This window comes from Saccostrea cucullata, unplaced genomic scaffold (assembly GCF_032062105.1).
Source record: "Saccostrea cucullata isolate Sc308-1 unplaced genomic scaffold, CSIRO_AGI_Scuc_v1 ctg8, whole genome shotgun sequence".
In the NCBI taxonomy this organism is placed as follows: domain Eukaryota; kingdom Metazoa; phylum Mollusca; class Bivalvia; order Ostreida; family Ostreidae; genus Saccostrea; species Saccostrea cuccullata.
In genome coordinates, this window is record NW_026940997.1 from 448315 (window position 1) to 467358 (window position 19044).

A 19044-nucleotide genomic window follows, 5' to 3' on the forward strand; every position below is an offset into this window, starting at 1 on the left:
AAAATGTTCAAATATTAATGCACGGCTAAGGAAGAAAACGGATAGCAATAGTTTACTCAGGTGACCCCAAAACCATGCTTAGCTGTTCTTGAGAAGAAAATTTTTAAGTACCCCTATGTTACACTTTGATCACCCATTGTGGTCACACTCTAGCTCAGGGGGTCATGATTTAAACAAATTTGAATATACTCTACTTGAAGATGATTCCATGTACATTTCATATTTTCTAGCCCAGTGTTCTTGAGAGGAAGATTTTTAAAAGATGCCATTAATTTTTCCTTAATTCATAATTATCTCCCTTTGAAAGGAGGCATGGTCCTTCTTTGAACAAACTTAAATCCCCTCTACCCAAGGATACTTTGTGACAAGTGTGGTTGAAATTGGCTGAGTGGTTCTTAAGAAGCTGAAAATGTGAAAAGTTTACAGACAGATGCAGAAACACCTACTAAATGTAATCAGAAATTAAGATCACTTGAGCCTTAGGCTCAGGTAAACTAATTAAAATTTAATCTCAATGATAACAAAATTTTATTTCACATTTCAAACATTAAACTTTACTAACATGCAACACACATAGAATCTCTACAATTTGCAAAAATCTCACAAAGATTGAAACCATTTGTCTTTGAAATTGCATACACACACTAAAGAGGCCTCAAAGGGTCACTTTCTCTTACTATAACATAATTTTCAATATTCATGAGTGGGCCTTTGCTCCATTTTTTTGAAATTTATCTGTAAAATTTGGGTAAAAATGGTATTCTTTGGTTAACAAAAACCTGGAACATTTTATAAAGACACACTATACTTTAAAAATACAGTTTCATGACAGAATATTAACACCTTTCCAAGAAAAATTTTGTCCATTCAGTCAAGGGTCATATCACAAACATGACTTAAATGCCACTATTCTTCAGAAGTTTTGTAGCATAAAGGTTAGTGTGCAAGTCAAAGGAAAGTGATACTGAGGATTTTTATAGCAAGAGTTTGAATTGCACCAATTATTAATAGAATAATTTTCCTGTTAATAGTTTTATCATTAGACGTATTTCAAAAATGTCAACATGAGAACTAGAATTCCTGGAAATACTAAATTCATAAAAATGAATATCATTTTAACATATCTAAAGCTATAGGCATTCTGCATGCCTTGTTAACCCATCTTCTTACATGTACGTAGTCCTTGTAATGAAGAAAAGTACAAGAGATTATGTAAAAACAAGAGATATTTGTAAAACACATGCCCCCCTCCCCCAAATAATCAGAATTTTTCTAAGTTCAAGGGGCATAACTCTGTCAAAAGAGGTTCGATCATACCCAGAACAGAACTTGACCTAGATATTTTTAAAGATAAATCTCTACACCTAATTTCATTTCAATACGAGGGGTTATCAAAAAGTTCGTGGACTGAGGCTATAAAATTAGTACTATGTTGTCTGAGCTTACAAAATTTATAAGGAACATAATACAACAAAAAATAAAGATATGTTAAAAATTTTAGCTTGATACGTTCATTATTTCCAAAATTATTATGAAATAAAAACGATATTATATGATCACCCGGCGCCGGCACCGTTTAGTTTCATGACGTCTGACAACGTCATTATTTTTCAATCTTCTACCTCGTACACTTATTTTGATGAGATTCCCTAGAGCTGAGTAAGTACTTCAATCCGTCTTGTTTATATGACTTTACAATATCATGAACAGAGGCTTTCAACGCATATATTATTGCAAATGGATTCATACATTGGGAGAAATCTTGTTTTTTGCAGTTCAATATGATTAAAAAACATGATCAACATCATTATTTGACGTGATTGTTTTTTCAACCCTTGATTACAAATCGACATTAACTGTGCATCCCTTTTCTCTCTAATCTATTTTGGCATTAAAAAACAAGTAATCTGGATGCATATTATTTTTCCGTAGCCAGTTTAAACATTTCCTGGTGTATACCAGTTTTCCCAGGGGCAAAACTTTATAAAATGTTGGAAAAGGAAACCCCTCCCCCCTTCTGACGTCATTTTCAAGGCAATATTTGTTTGGGTACTCCATGTAAAATTTAGGATAAAATTTCATAGAACTTCCAGAATGAGGTAAAAATTTAATATGTTATGGAACAATAGTGTCCCAACACATACCTGAATTAACGGGATTTTTTGAAGTCAAATGTTCATATCAAAATAGTTTTTCTTAGTTACACTTAGGTCGAAAAAAAAAACGTTGTTTTTGAGGTTGCGCCGCATGGACCATTATTGGACACACCATTGCTTAAAAAAACATAACTTATTTATTTGAAAATAAAATTTAAGATTTGTGATTTATTCTATAGATAGAAAAGATTATGATAACTTGATGTTTTAAAATTCATTCATGTACCTAAAGCGGTTTTAATTTTATGGCGCTAGTCCATGAACTTTTTGATAGCACCTCGTATGTACAACTTCTGCAAAGAAAATGAATGGAAACTGCAAATACATTGGAATTTTTCTAGGTCCAAGAGGGCTGAAGAGGCATAACTCTGACCAAAATGGTCTGATCCTACCCGAAACAAAAGTAGATCTAGATATTCTTCTGATAAATCTGTATATCAAATTTCATTTCAATATGTTCAACCTCTCCAAAGAAAATGAATGGAAGCTGATGGTGGACCGACAGACTGACAGACAGACTGACCGACCAACAGACAGACAGCAGCAAAGCAATATGCCCTGCCTTCTTCGAAGGGGGCATAATAAATGTATCTTTTAACAAGAAGATGCTCTTAGAGACTTTTTGGTGCTAGATCCATTATAACGTCATAATCACTTTCACCTTTCTTTTTCCCGTACTTTACGGCTCTAATAGAATTATGTAGAAAATAAAGCATTTTCATGGAATTCAATTTAAAATCACATGAAAAGTAGTCCGGATACCTATATTAAATTTAACATTATTTAAAAGAAGAGACCAAGAACATACAAATTACCGTTTTCTGAAAGACTGTAGGCAATCTGGATACATTTTGTTGTGTGCTATGCAAAAAAACTCCCATATTCATGTCTAATTTTCTTAATTTTTCATTGAAAATGACAGTTTAAAATATGGTTTTTCATCTTATTTTCCTACAAATTATGCCCCAAAACACCTTTTTTGAACAAGCTAAAGTTATAAGGCATCATTAAAGGAATTCATTTCTTGAATTTGATAAATCTGTAGGCACCCTTCGTTTACTAGATCTTGACCTTAACAAAAGAAGTAAGTAAGCATTTTAAATACAGTATTCAGCATGAAATATGTATGTTAGACAACTAGCCCAGCATAATGTTCAAGGAGTGTAGGTCTATTTATAGCTACAGAACCAATGGGATTTTTAATTAAACCCTGATTATGCTAAACATGTTCATTTATATGTTATTTGTTGAAACTGAAGGAGTTTTTCTATTAAATCCATGTATATTGTGCACTAATGTTTAATTTAACAGCAAGAATTATTTAAAATTTATTATCTCTGGTATCCATTAATCTATAGTTATTATTGTAAAAAATAAATAACATTTAAACTAAACTCTTTTAAAAGAATTTAACCATGTAATTTTAGCATTATATGCATATGAAAACTTTAAGTTACATATATAAAAAAAATCTAAACATATCTGGTTGGATTTATAGCACTATTATATTTGCACAAATTAAAAGGATATGTTCGAAAAAGATATCACAGACAAGCCAGCAAACACTGGCCCCCGGCAGCCATTGACAAACAATATTGATGCTGCATTGATATACAAAGTATGAGAGGAAGTTAAGGTCACATTTTTGTGGTAAATACTTCAAGTCTTCTCTGAATCTGTTTGTTTCTGTGATTGGTGGAAAGAACTACTCTTGTCTTTGAAAAAACTGAAGTCTGTGTCAGGCTTTTCCTGGAGAGTGTCAGGCATGTATTCCACGGCCTCTAGATCCACCCCTAAAACTGAAAGATCAGGGTTCTCTTCCTGCAGAAGTAAGCTTACAAACGACTTATTCCCTGCACTCGGTAAATCATTCATACGCAAGTATTTCAGATTTCTGGAATTAACGAAAGAATGGGATCATGTAACAAATAATATGAATATTTTCTATATATTTTTAAATGCTATATTCCAGACAAATTGACTGGGAACCAAAGGATAAATATATAATGCATATTAAGAGGAATATATAATCCAGCTCTTGGTACTGTATCTTCTACAGTTTTGCTAACCTTAAGGTTTTAAATTTTCTGCTGAAAATAATTGATTTTGTTTAACTTTAAATGATTAGCTTAATTCATTAGATTATTCTCATATAGCGATACATAAATATGTACATGTATAATTTATATTTAGATGAACTTTGTGACTTACTTTAATTTTTGTAATGCTCCAATACCATTATCAGTCACTTGTGAACAACCACTTATATCCAGAAACTCTAGTGTATCACTGACCATGTATAACCGGGAAAGACAGAAGTCATCTACTTTCTTACAATCCTTTAAAATCAGCATCCTCAAGGAGGTCTCTCCTGAAAAAAAGCATTTTAAAATATCTGGCATTTATCAAACAAACTTTCCTCATGTACATGTAATTATTATCAAGACTCTAAAGAAACTAAAATCTCAGATGACTGATAAGACTGTAGTTTTAACAGTTTTTTGTTTTGCTTAAAAAGAGAAAAGTTGCACTTAGACTTTTGATTAAAATCACAATACATTTGTACATTACAGCTGTATAGTGTATTGAATTTAGACCAAAACTATAGGAGGAGTAGTGTTTTGAAAATACTTTACAGACAACCAGACAGACGAAAAAAATACATGGAAAGATGACAAACACCTCGCTATGGTATTAGCTCTTCGATCTAGTCTCTATTGGCGTTTATAAAATTTGAAACCTTTTCATAATATTGAATTTGAACTTGAAAGGAGAAAAGTGTTCTATAACAAAAGTTATTCATTTTCAAGTTTAACACACTGCATACTTTCTATACTTTTAAAGGTTAGGCTTACATCCCTTAGAATTTGCCATACAAAGGAAAATCACCAACAAGAGTAGATTAAGCAGAAGTCTCTGACTGTATTATGTGTATCTCTATTGCATTGTAAGAAAAGAAAAGTAGAATTTGGTATTGAAACCTTGACAATGCCAAAGAATGGAATTCTTAATTACCAGTTTAGTCTCTTTGTGTGACAAGTATTACTGGAATTGCAGTAAAACTGTAGGAAGAGTAGCCTATTAAAAGAATTTCATATAATTTCATAAAATTCTTTCATAGTAACTATAGCAACAGTTTATCATAATCAAAGACTAGAATTATTTATCTTCTTGTACTGTTTAGGTAGAAGTTAAAAACTGGACCAAAACTGCAACAGGAGAAGAATTAAACAAAAAAATCAAAGAATTCAGAAGACTTACAGTCAGACAGACAGAAGAAAGAGATTCATTACAATTGCACGAGTGCTTCTGGTTTTTTATCAGTAGAACTTAAAATGAATTATTTCTTCATAAAATGCTTTTGAAATGACTGCATGGCTTCCATATCAAAAATGTTGTTTAGCTGATGCAGAGATCTGTTGTCAGTGAACTATTCAATATATAATCTTTGAAATTCTTACCAAGGCAAACCAGGATGAGATGAGATAGTGATCTTTGAACTTAAAACTGGGTAATAAAACCAAACCAATTTATTTCCATTTAGTTTAAAGAATGTCTTTTTTTCTTAATATTCATGGTTATGTAATAAATTTAGCAAAAGCTAGGAGAAAATCACTGGCCATATAATTCACAATACTGCAAACGTATTACATTTAGCGATGTATTCTATTTAGCAATTTTGGCGGAAAGCAGAGTCCGCTAATTCAAGTACATCGCTAAATGTCTTGTATATTAACATTTATAACTAGCACATTCAGACAGCGCTAAATCAAATCTACCCTAACTTGTTGAAAATTGAATTTCCACCAAATATCTTACACGCCAAATGTAATACATTTACAGTATATAGCTCGCCATTGTCATTAAATACATTGAATATATAGATATTCATATTACTTAAACATTCTAATCCTTCATATTGGATAGTAGACTTTGTGAGATCAGCTACTTGTAAGAAGAGGTTTTCAATGCGGTTGGTAGGTAATGGTATTCGATCTTTTTGTCGTTCAATCCACTTGTCCAGTCCAGTAAATTGGACTCGTCCCCCTACTTTCAGGATTGTATGAGCTGCATATAGGTTGGCACCAAGCTTTTCCACTTTCTCTGTATCCAAGCTGAAAAAAAACCCCACATAGACAAAGTCATAATTATAAAAACACATTTAAGGTTTCAGCAAGTATGCATTAGGAACAAAATCACATTGGATATGAAATTGGCTTAATTTGACCCATATCTCAAATTAATTTTTTTTTAAAATTCGAAATAAATCAACTTCTAACCATTTTGAACTTAATAAAAAAAAAAAAGATGTGTTTGTGAAATACTATGCACCCGGCAGCAACAAAGTTTGAAAAAGCTTTTTTTAGCATATAGGTCAGTCAAGGTCACGTCATTGACCTTGGTGTCATTTGAAAGAGCTTAATTAGTAGAGTATATGCATACCAAAATGTAGTGCCCGTACCAAACATTCTAACAAATGCTCATGAGCAGCTCATGAGACTCACATGAGAATCAAGTAAGAATTGTATGCAAATTAGGTAGAATTGGATTTGGCTCATGTGCAGATTGTTAGTCTTCAATTGTTAGGGAGGAAAATACTAACCAAAATGCACATGTGCAAAATTATGCTCACCTCAATGCTCATGAGCAAAAGTCTATTCTATTTGCTCACCTAAGAACAGCCTTATTTAAGATATAGCATTGGTAGTGATTTTTCTAAGTTCAGTTTTCTCAAGTGAGCAAGAGGTGAGCAAGAGGTGAGGAAATTGGACATAGTCAAAATTCAGTATTACAAGTAGAACCAAAACCAGAGAATTACAAGTCTCAATTCCTCATGTGAGCCTCACGTGAGGAAATACAATACTTTGACACTCTATGTGGTCCAAGCTTTCCCAAGCCTTTATTACAAATTGACCATGTGTTAAGCATTAACACTTCCTGATGATAGCATCACAAATGATTGGGGACCAGGCAGGAATATCTTAATTTACTGAGCTTCTAATCTTCATATTCCCATTAATTTGAAAATGCTTTCCACTTCCTAAACAACCTGTTGTGTCCCCCACTGTTACTTAAAGTGGGGCAGTATCCAATGAGGAGAGCCAGTCAGGATTTGTGCGCTTTCTCAGACCAGTTCAAAATTTCAATACAAAATGTTTGTGAGGGTATATGGATTAAAACAGTGAAGAACTGAAATATGCTTTTGGAAATAGACATGTCATCACCATATTGAACTAGATGCCAGCCTTTAAAAGTTATAAATGTATCCAGTATGTCCATGGGATGATTAAAGATCAATTAGATATACCATGGTGCAGCCACAATGAAGGAAAATTTCAAAGATTAATTTGCTGATCTGAGAATAGGGTAAGTGCTCTGAAATTTATTATCCCCCCTCTCATTTCAGATATTACTAATTAAAAAAAATAATATGTTTGTGTGTTAATTATCAGTGCATTTAATTTTGATATATTTAATGCAGAATGTTATCAGGAATTACAGCAAAAGTGTACAATTGACATTTACTGTCTCAGTGCGGTATTCTATGAATTACATGTATTTAAGTTGCCTAATCAAATATTGATGCATATGATTTTTCTACTCACTGGCTTTTCATGACCAACGGAACCTTGAAAATATACTAACTATAAATTCAAATTTTTTGCAGATGAAAGTTGGAATCAAAGGATCTGCAGATTAATCATGGACCCTAGCTGAGCTTGCATAACATGACAGAGTTCTGATGTTGGCACTCATTTAAAGGAAATGCAAGGAAAAAGAATGGAACAGGATGAATTGATTATGATTCTTATGACCACTGGATTATTATTTTACACCCAAGTATGACTGCATGCCACTCATAAATTCAGCAAAGGCAGAAACATCTACTTAGCCTCCAAGACAACTTTAAGACAACTTTAATCCATCTAGTACTAGTGCAGTCAAAAATGTTGACTGGACATTTACATTGGATGTTCTATATTAATCTACTGGAAATGGAACTATTGGATAATAATACTTTAATTGATGTGTACTGTACATAATTATAATAATTTAATTAAAGTTTTCATTTCATTTTAAGTTTAAAAAATGAAGTTCAATAAATGCATTCTATTTACATGTACATGTTGCTCAAGAGTATGCATTGATGAATCACATTTTAAAATTACATAATTATATAATGTTTGTAATCTGAATTTTGTTCTATTGTTGCTTGTTCAAGTGAGCAATTGTTGCACATTAGTCTCATGAGCCTCATGTGAGCAATATTCTAGGTGAGCAAAATGATTCCTCACGTGAGCAAAAAATGCTAATGAGCAGAACCCTGCTCACGTGAACATTTCACCTAATTTGCATGTTAAATTGCACATGAGACTCACGTGAGCAACTCAGGTGAGGAAATCTGGTTAGTCCTCACGTGAGCTGCTCATGAGCAAATTGTGAGAATGGTTTGGTATGGGTGTCTATCTCTTATGGTTCATAAGTTATGGCGATCTATTAAGGTTCAAAAAGGCTATTATTAGCATATAGGTTACAGTCAATGTCACAGACATTGACCTTGGTGTCATTTGAAAGAACTTCATTAGTGGAGTATGCATACCAAATATGAATTGTCTCTATCTTTCATGGTTCAAAAGTTAAGGCGGAGGTTAAAGTTGACAGACAAACAGACAGGACAAAAACAATATGCATCCCCAATCTATCCGGGCACATAAAAATTGAAATATAATCATATCACATGATTGTTTTTAAACCCCAGCACCGGTTACAGTGACGGTACTACTTCATACCTCTGTTCCTTTCTCTGTTGTATATCAATCATATTCTGTATTGAGCGTCTAATACCCTTAATAGAAAAGTCACTATCAAGCATCATCATAAATTTGTTAAAGTTTACGAATGGCGATTTTCCATCATCAGGAAAACTTCTCATATACTCTGGCTCTGTCAAAGGTTTTCCCAAGTTGCGATCAGCAAATTTTCTTGTCTGCCCAATAAACAGTTCTGACCAAAGACTGTTGATAGGTCCAAGAGACCTCTGTAAAGAAATAAAAATAATGAAAAAATCATGCATTTTTATAGATCAACGGAAAAGAATGTGAGTATCCATTACCCTTAGGTTAAACATCACTGATTTATCCTTGGTCAACCTCAAGTGCTCTACATGTGGATAATTCCCCTGCCGCTTACAGCATGTATGAAATAAAGGTCAAGGTTAATGATAATATTTTTTTGGTTTGCCTACAGCAATAACCAAATTTAACAATTATTGCATCATTTTTTTCCTTTTGAGGTAAACAATACACAGTCTTGATTATACTTAAATGCAACAGTCTAAAATATTTACAGAGTAAACTTTTTTTCAATGTTTTCTACTTTCATTTTCGCTTTTATGAAGAATCCGTGATGGCAGCATTAAATAGAAGACGGGTAAAATATTTATTTTATATTGTTTTCTAAATCTGTTTTATATGTTTAAGTTTCTAATATATTCTTGAAAAATATATCAGAGTTTAATTATATAATTATATTAACATTGCTTATCAATTCTTCGATATTAACTCATTGGCCATTGGGGGTGTTGGTTTTTTTCCCTGTCAGGTCCATGTATCCACCTGCCACTAAGTTTTGCGCTGTTGCCCCTGGGCCTCTTGTAACCTAAGTTCACTTTCAGTTTGAAGACTGTCATGCTTTAGTTGTTACATCATATTTGTAGGAATCACAAGATGATGAAGATTACTGGATGAAATCAACAGTCAATAAAAATAAAAGCAAGTTCAACATTTTTGACGATGATGTAAGTTTTTACCTGTGTATAAGAACATTGCATTTTTATAGCCAAGAACTATGAAATACTTTTCAAGGCAAGAGACCTTCTAGGATTTTAGTCCCAGTTCTCTCTTTCCAAATTGTTTTTAATAGTTCTTCTGATTTTGTCATTTTTGCTTTGTAAATTTGTAATTATAGATTACTGTAGTCACAATAACTCCGTAATTATAGGTAACCGTAGAAACAGCCGAGGACCTGGCCAAATCTAAGAAACTCTTGTCTCAGTTTGATGAGGAGGATGTGGATACAGTTAACTGGGACGACACTCCCGTGCCCAAGTCAATAACATCCTCAGCTATTAGTGGTGAGAGAATTAAGTATTTAGTGGATATAGATAACTGGGACGACACTGTCTACCCAAATCTATATCACACTGTCTACCCAAATCTATATCACCCTCCACTATCAGTGGTGAGAGAATTGTGTAATTACATGGTCATACATGTATAAACTATATCGGTCAAAAGTACTTGATAGCAGATTTATACTGTTCGTTTCATATTCTTCTGAAAGCTTTTACCTTTTAGCTATATACGATTAAAAAAATTCTGCAATGATAACAAAATGTTTTTCAGAGTACTCTGATCAATATGGTTATATGCAACTTAAATGACTATAAAAAGTTTACCTGTAGAAAATTTATTTCACATTTTGGTTTATTTTATTTGTGAGTGCTTATATTTCTAATATTGTCCAGGTGATGGTGTTATGATTCAAATGCATGAGGGTACAGTTTACAAACATAGTTTATTCATACATTGCTTGTGTATCTTTTTCCATGTATATGTATCATATGTATGCTCTGAGCAACTTGAACTTCAAACTTTCAAATGTAAAACATTGTTCATGGCTGTGTTTTATTTTCCCCTCAGACACCGCCTCCTCCCTCCCTAAATCCTCCTACTCTACTGTGCCCAGCACCGGGAATGTCCCGCCTTATATGACACATTCCAGGTCACACAGTGAAAGCTTTGGTAAGCAGTACAATGTCTATGTGTTTGCTCCATTGTAACTCACTTTATTCTGCAAAGCTGAAGTACATGTTGATTTATTCACTAATGAAAATCAGCCATTTATGAGGTTGAATCCCTCATCTCCTTATTCCTTATTTGACTGCATCTGCTTGAACATTTTATGAGTAATCATGTATCTTAAAACTTTAAAAAGAATATTGCATGTATACATAACATTTTTGTTTTATTTTTTGGCTGTTTACATCTGCTAGTATGACAACTGCATGTCCATATTTTTTATCTTTACATTCACCATTAAAAATCAGATAAACCTACCTGGTAGTTACTCTGAATTGTAATTAAGTAACTAAAATATTAAATTGTTAATGTATATTTTAAGTGTACATTATAAATGTCTTTGATCTGTGTAGGTGTGTCAGCTCGAGTGTCCTTCACCCCTCCCACACAGGATCTCTCGGTTCCTGCGGTACAGTACAGTAAATCTCAGGAGAAACTCCACACCCTCGCCTCTCCCGCCAGTAACGTCAGTATAGAGGAAGGTAAGGGTAACACTGAGACTGGGGGACAAATCAAACCCTGCAATACCCTACTGATTAATGAAGCATTTCTTTTCATTGAATGTAGTTATATATAAATGAAAGTGTTTAAGGCAGGTATCTGTTGAAAGGAAAAGCACATGATGTAAAAGAGATTTATCTCCATTGAGTTACAACAAAAGTATTATTACTGGTATTATAAAGCAGTGTGACTTTATCCATGTATGATATTCATATTTTTTTATTTACAGCAATATCTGGTTACAAATCTACAAACTCTAGCTCCAGAAACCAGGAAGAAGAAATTCAGTACCTGAAGAGGGCTCTAAGGGTACATTGTGAATACATATTTAGTTGTTTGTAGTGTTACATACTTTGCACATACGGTATATTTTTATTTATATACTGTACATATTGATTATTGAGTTGTTTACAGTAGTTTTACATACCAATTGGGTTGTTTACAGTAGTGGTGCATGGAAGTATTTAGTAGTTATTTTTTTAGAAAAAGAACATTCAAAACACAAGAAAATGTGCATGTATTTATTTATGATTTCAGAAAGCTAAAGAACTTAAATTTTCACCAGAAGAAACCATTAGGAAGATGGTACTAGGAGAGGTAATGATATGACTGTCACTAAATGTAAACCTTTACTTAAGATTTTAAAACTTTAATAAACTTAATACACTAAAAGCAAAACTTGCAGATGATAGTGATTCAACAATTTATACGTAAAGGATCTTTGTAATAAGAAATAAATCACTAATTTGGGCAGAATATATGATATCTTTTTGGTGTTATTGAAATTTCAGCCATATAGTTTGGAAATATTTCGTTCTAAAGAAGAAAAGCTACAGCTTCTAGACAAGGCAATACAAGTACATGATGGAAATGCTATAACTGCTGTGAGTTACCAAAACACATAATGTACCTTGTGATCAATATGTTACATTGTATATTGGGGTTATAAAAACTTAAATTCTTGGTCTATAGTGTTTGAATGATAGAGGCCGTACAGGTACTTTGTAATAAAGAGATTTTTTTCAGGTGGTTTTATTCCTGAAACAAACCATCAAACCCTCTCTATTTAATCTTGAGCTACAGAGGCGACCTGTAGCTGTCAATCATTATCTCAGCTATCTCAGGGCCCACTATGACTTCAAAGAACTCGGGGATGTCCTTGGGTGAGTATTGACCCCTGACAATCCCAGACCAAGGTACATGTGTATTTACAAGTTATACATTTAATTTACCCATTAACATAGGTGATTAGGTAGGGGTTTGTAATGATGATTACTGGCTAATGATGTGACTGAGCAAGCAACATAAATTGATAATATATTAAAAAATGAAATATATGTATTACACAATGAAATGACTTTTTAAAATATAATCCATGCATGATGATAAATTTGTTAAATGAGTTAAAATTACAGGTACATACATGCACATACATGCAGATGCATATTCATGATATAATTGGCCAAGACTGTGTTCTTTCAACTGTTCTGCTAAAAATGAATAACTGCACACGCAAACTACCTGTTGGTCAATTTAGAATATTCAAATTTTACATTCCATTATATTATTGTCTGGTGCATAAAAAAAGTCATTAGTTGTCTTTAAATACTCTCTCTTCAGTGTTTAACAATGAAATATTTGTCTATAGGATGCTGAACAGAACAGAAGAGGCTGCCGTAAGACTCATACATATTTGATAGCAAATTTAAACTAAATCAAAGAACAAAGTAAACAAAATTAATATCAAATAGTGAGAAAAGTGTTAATTATCCTATTTTTCCAAATTTTATAGTGATCTTGATATTTTATCATGTTGGAAATGAAGAGATATTGAGCCATCTGTGTTACAGATTTTGAAGTACAAGCAAGCTGTGGGTGCATCTGATGTGAGAGGAAAGATTACTGCATTGAGAGGATGCTTAAAGTAAATGTTCTGTCTTTAAAAATGTATATCCACAATCATTATCAACATATTTATTATTTATTTATTCATTTATATTTAACAAAGTTAAAATTGTGTATTTGTTTGGTACCTCTTCAAATAACTGTTTAAGTTATGCCCCCCTTCGAAGAGGGGAGGGGGTATTGCTTTGCTGCTGTCTGTCGATCCATCATCGGTTTCTGTTCATTTTCATTGCAGAAGTTGCACATATTGAAATGAAATTTGGTATACAGATTTATCATTAAAATATCTAGATCAAGTTTTATTTTTGGTATGATTGGGCCATTTTAGACAGAGTTATTATGCCCCTTGGACTTGGAAGAATTCCAATTATTTGCAATTTTCATTCATTTTCTTTGCAGAGGTTTCACATATTGAACTAAAATTTGGTATACAGATTTATCATAAAAATATCTAAGAAATGTTTTATTTTGAGTATGATCAGGCCATTTTAGATAGAGTTATGCCCCTTGGACTTAGAAAAATTCCAATTATTTGCAGTTTCCGTTCATTTTCTTTGCAGAGGTTGCACATATTGAAATGAAATTTGGTTTACAGACTTATCATAAGCATATCCAGGCCAAGTTCTGTTTGTATTACGATCGGGCCATTTTGGACAGAGTTATGCCCCTTGGACTTAGAAAATTTCCAATTATTTGCAGTTTCTGTTCATTTTCTTTGCAGAAGTTGCACATACTGAAATGAAATTCTGTATACAGATTTCTCATGAAAAAATTCAGTATACAGATTTCTCATGAAAACATCTAGGTCAAGTTCTTTTTTGTTTTTTATATAGAGCTCATTTCCTTCATGATGCTGATTTGTCCCACGAGGCTAATTTAGTAGAGCAGCATGCCTCCCTGCTGGAGAGACAAAGGCCAATAGAGGTACGGTCAGGTATCTAGTCATGTTAAACATAGAGATGGCATTCTGCATCAAAACCTTAATTCATATCTACATTTCAAAGACAGTTATTTCATCTAATTAATTTAGAAGACTCATGTTAATGCAATTCTTCAAGATCTTTGTAATATTAGGCCTTATATGAAATATCAGGAATATCAGTAGATGCAACATGAAGCTCTTATTAAATTTAAGAATGAAATCTAGTTATGATTGAAGTAATTTATCAAAGAGTCAGAATTTACAAGAAACAGAAATAAATCAGATAATTTGTACTCCTGTGTAGATATAAACAGTTGTATGTTTTATGTTAGGATGCTGACAGTAAAGCAGAGGCCCAGGGGAGTCCTGTATTTAAGCAGCACCCACGTAAAGTCAGCATCCTCAACATGCCCCTGATAACAACTCTGTATTACTGCTGTTTCTACCATGGCAGAGATGCTGAGGTGAGTGGAATCAACTGCTTCTTCCTGGATATACATTGTACAGTGTGCTTCTTCACCTTATAGCACAGCTGCACATGGAAGCATTTTGCCCTAAAAACATTGTCCTTTTTTTAAATCAACATTTACTATATTTTCCCTATGTAGAATTTTCCCCAACATGAATGAAAGAGACTACTTATAAAATGTGTTAGTAAAAATGCTAAAATAGAAAGGATTTTTGATCTGCACTATATAGACTATGCAAATACCCTGTAAAAACTGAAATTATTTCTCGCTCTGTAGTGTTTTCACTTAAGTAGGTAGATATTGCAGGAGGAAAAATGCACAATCAAAATTTAAAATTACATATATCTTGATTACCTGGTAAGTAAAAGATTTTAGGATTCTTTGTTTTTTAAAGAGCAATATATTTTCTGGCAAGTAAGAGTACCATAGATATAAGTACATGTACTGTATTCATGATTTTATACTTGTCTCATAGGTGATTAATGATAAAACACTCACTCCACATCAGCGCTTCTGTGTCTGTTTTCTGTCCGTATGGTTTATAGTATGGTATAAACTGCATCTGCAGTTAGTGTCTGACTGCTAGTTTTAAAACTCAATTTCATTTCAAATTTTATGTTCTCAAGTACATGCACCATGTAATTTTAAATGTTCAGGTACCAAGGCACCTTAAATACTTTTAAAGTGTACGTGTATTTTGATGTTTTATTAAAGCCATTATTTACAGAATCTGTTGACATCACCTTTAGCTATAAAGAAGCAGCATCAGGTAAATGTTTTCTTTATTATATTTATTATACATGTAGCTCTATAACAATGTATCAAAAATATTTTAACCAAGTAACAATGTGTCAAGTATCTTTTAACAAATTAAAAGAAAGCAGTATACATTAAATATTTACCTTCTTAGTTATCAGACAAACAGTACATATGGACTGCACTGCTGGCAAGGTCAAGGTTAAAGCACTGGACAGGCATCGAGGAACTCCTTACAGCCAAGGTAATAATTAACCTTAACAGAGAATCTCATTAACTACACGGTGAAGATACATGTAGTAACTTGGATTTTACTCCAGGGATAGATTTACCAAATATTAAAAAATCTTTTAACTTCAAAAGTGATTGGATATTCAAAATTTAATGAGTGGAATGCATTATAGATATAAAGATTAGATAATTCTTAACTTAAGGTACTATATGTTTAACACAACTTACTTCCACAGAAACAAATTTTCAGTTTAACTAACATGTATTTCCTGTCAATAGGGCTGGTTTGGTAGCACAAAAAATGTCTCAGTGATTGGTTTCGACAAAGTTTGTGAAATCTTACACAAGACGTCAGCTCCAGAAGATGTGAGTCAATTATTCACCATTGTTTTATGATTTTTGAATAAACCCATACTAATTTAAATACTATGTATTGAAATCATTTAATGGAAGTAAATGTAAAACAATGCTCAGAGGAATGACATTATAAAATTTTTAAAATAAGGATGCTCTAATACTGCATTAGTGAGTGTCTTTGTGAAGGAAATTCAGTCTCTTTGTTGCATGTTCATTGATAATTTTGTATCCCTTAGATATTGTCCAAGTATCTGAGGATGATAGATGGCTCTGAGAAACGATTCAATCTGGCCAGGAAATACAAATGTCATGAGGTGGTGGTGGAGGTGAGAATGCTTAATGATGTACAGAACAAAAGTAAAATATAAAATACATATAGTGTAAAATATTATGTTTTGAATGACTGTCACAGAACCAAGTTGAAGCTTACATTGGACTTTTAAGTTGATTATTTGTGGAAAATAGAACTTTTGACCAAGTGATACATGTAAATAAATTTTATCAATTTTTTCTCCGTGTAGACTTTGGTCAATCTACGAGATCGAGCTGAACTTCAAACCTATGCTAGTAAATTACCACCAGGTTCCCAAGGAGTGAAAATGGCTCAGGATGCTCTTAGATCCTCAGTAAGTCTCACAGCATCCATGTAAATAAATAAGTGGATCAGTTCCTTACATCTCACTCTTATTCAGTTTGCATTGTAGAGTTCATTTTTCATTACTATTTTATTTGATGTTAAAGTTTTTACTATGTATCTTACCTGCATGTTGTCTTATGGTTTGCTTGACGGCAATCAGTAAAGGATTTTTTAAGTTCTGGGTAAAGTGGACACAGTGAATATGTTGTTCTAATAATTGATGCATGTACTGTATAGATTTTTTTTTTTCATTTGCACCTGTTATTTGCTAGTATATATCATGTATGTTTTTGACATTATAATAATTTTTATATTTAAGACTATCAAGTGGAAAACATGAAGAGACAGGATGATGATGTCTACTACTGCAACTGTGATATTTGTTCATGAGAGAAGACAGTTTATATAACATAGATACATGAATTGCTAGATTTGATCTAGTGGTCAACCTTTTGGCACCAGTTGACAAACAGTACAAATCTTAATTGGTAATGTAACCTTTACAAGGTCTGAAGGAGGAATAGAATGTACACCATTTCTACAATATCTTGTCAAAGGAGTTGAATGTTAACAAATGGAGATACTTGAATGTTAACAAATGGAGATACAAGTAGAGATGATCAAAATTAAAAAGCGATGTTTTAATGTTAAGTCTAACAATATTGCGGACTTAATTTTTTTTTGTTACCTATATCAGAGTCAACAGTACATAACTTTTTTCTGGATGGTATTTAATCTATAAATATGGTTTACAGTACATGTATTTGAAAATCATATTTTCATAAAATGTTTACTGTTACTACTATAAATGTATTTTTACAATGATGTGTATTCTATTTAATAGCCATTCTCTGTAACCACTTAAACTTCGTTGCCACGCATGGTCACCGATTTTGATGAAACTTCACCCATGCTTAGTACTTGACACCAGAAACAAATATCAAACAAAATTTCGTTGCTATGTGTCTCGGTTGCTATGGCAACAGCCGGAAAAGTTTGAAAAGTCGAGATTTTCAGCCACTTTAAATCTTGACTGTGGCTTAATAAAAACTAGAAAAAGCAAACAAACCATTCTCACAAAAACAAGACACCTTGATGTCACTATGTAAAGAGGATTCTTTGTTTTTTATACTGTAAAGAAACTGTTTAGAATATATCTCTAAGTAAGTGGTATCCAAGGGTACATTTGGAATACATTTAAAATGCTGAAATATGCTGAAAAACACTCCGTATTCACTAATGGTAGGTGTTACATGCTCAAACTCAATCAACGACTTAAGAAAAACAATGAAAATGTTTGATCTTAAGTATATAAGTATAAGCAATATTATTCTATAACTAACTTTTATGGTTGCCATGGTAACACAGTGTAACCATGCAAAACCAGTAACTAAGATTGGGTTAATGCTACTGTCTTGAGGAAAAACATGAAAATTAAAGACTGGCAAATATGCATCCTTAGGACCTTGCAACACCAAAACCATAAGAAAAATTGGGTATAATTGCTACTTTGCAGTGTTACCATGGAAACAAAGTACCAGTGCTTAAAAGTGAATTATTCTTCGCTACATTAAGAATTAAACTGCCATTTAATAAAGAAACAAATTAAAGGACTCAGCTTAAATAGTACTGATCTGTTATAACTGAAGTTGAATATCATATATTGATAAAATTTAATGAATAAAACAACACTGTTGCTATGGTTACCAAGAAGGGAAAATGTTCGATTTTGTGAACTTTATATCAATATTAAACCCTGTGCGCCAACTTCTTGCATCCACTTAGAGATTGGATGATAGTCAAAATTAAAAGTCAAGTTAGCTGTTAATAAATATCAATCATAAAAGTTTTGGGAATCTACATTTAAGGGTACGTATCCAAGGAAAGAAAATATTTTTCAGGTTTTTAAGCATATATTTTCTGCTTATTTCCATAGCAACGCTCTATTTAAAGAATCTAATCTGAATTTTTTCAAATGGGAAAACTTGGAGCACACCAACATCTTATAAAATTGATCATTAGTTATGAGGAAATGTGCTTTTTTTTAAAGATAAGATCAGATTTAAACATACAGAGTGTTACTTTGAAGGCTCTCTGTGGTATAAAAACCTTGGCAACCATTGCCAATCAAAATGAAATATCATATTTTGTTCTTGGTATATGTTTCAAGGCTCTTTTTTCTATTATTTGGTCACATTTCATCCTATAATTGCTTTTTATTTTTACGTGTATGACTTGATAAAATTCA

The 19044-nt window shown here is 32.5% G+C and overlaps 2 protein-coding genes across 3 annotated transcripts; one reads left to right on the plus strand and one right to left on the minus strand.

The window, feature by feature from the left end:
* Window positions 1–3234: 3234 nt before the first annotated feature.
* Window positions 3235–9375, minus strand: LOC134256821 (distal membrane-arm assembly complex protein 2-like). Its single transcript, XM_062739485.1, has 5 exons — window positions 9271–9375; window positions 8948–9195; window positions 6054–6271; window positions 4368–4527; window positions 3235–4050 (listed from the first exon to the last, which is right to left on the minus strand). The coding sequence occupies exons 1-5, from the start codon at window positions 9283–9285 to the stop codon at window positions 3816–3818; spliced, it is 876 nt and encodes a 291-aa protein (XP_062595469.1). The 5' UTR covers window positions 9286–9375; the 3' UTR covers window positions 3235–3815.
* A 181-nt stretch (window positions 9376–9556) lies between these two features.
* LOC134256808 (spermatogenesis-defective protein 39 homolog) lies at window positions 9557–17631 on the plus strand. Of its 2 annotated transcripts, XM_062739465.1 has the most exons (19): window positions 9557–9587; window positions 9874–9954; window positions 10158–10290; window positions 10859–10960; window positions 11371–11499; window positions 11748–11827; window positions 12056–12115; window positions 12310–12402; window positions 12545–12681; window positions 13167–13194; window positions 13369–13442; window positions 14257–14347; window positions 14678–14809; window positions 15543–15584; window positions 15726–15815; window positions 16082–16168; window positions 16396–16485; window positions 16681–16785; window positions 17116–17631. In XM_062739465.1, exons 1-19 carry the CDS (start codon window positions 9564–9566, stop codon window positions 17134–17136), a joined length of 1599 nt encoding a protein of 532 aa, XP_062595449.1. In that variant the 5' UTR covers window positions 9557–9563; the 3' UTR covers window positions 17137–17631. The 2 variants fall into 2 exon arrangements, with proteins under 2 accessions (XP_062595449.1, XP_062595450.1); XM_062739466.1 differs by lacking the exon at window positions 10859–10960.
* Window positions 17632–19044: the final 1413 nt, after the last annotated feature.

Coding starts and splice junctions, on each gene's coding strand:
- LOC134256821 (XM_062739485.1), bottom strand. Junction 6,272..8,947: donor CAACAGAGAAAGGAACAGAG/GTATGAAGTAGT, acceptor GTTTTTTTTCAG/CTTGGATACAGAGAAAGTGG. Junction 4,051..4,367: donor GGAGCATTACAAAAATTAAA/GTAAGTCACAAA, acceptor CGTTAATTCCAG/AAATCTGAAATACTTGCGTA.
- LOC134256808 (XM_062739465.1), top strand. CDS start 9,564: ATGGCAGCATTAAATAGAAGACGG. Junction 14,348..14,677: donor AGAGACAAAGGCCAATAGAG/GTACGGTCAGGT, acceptor GTTTTATGTTAG/GATGCTGACAGTAAAGCAGA. Junction 15,585..15,725: donor CTATAAAGAAGCAGCATCAG/GTAAATGTTTTC, acceptor TTACCTTCTTAG/TTATCAGACAAACAGTACAT.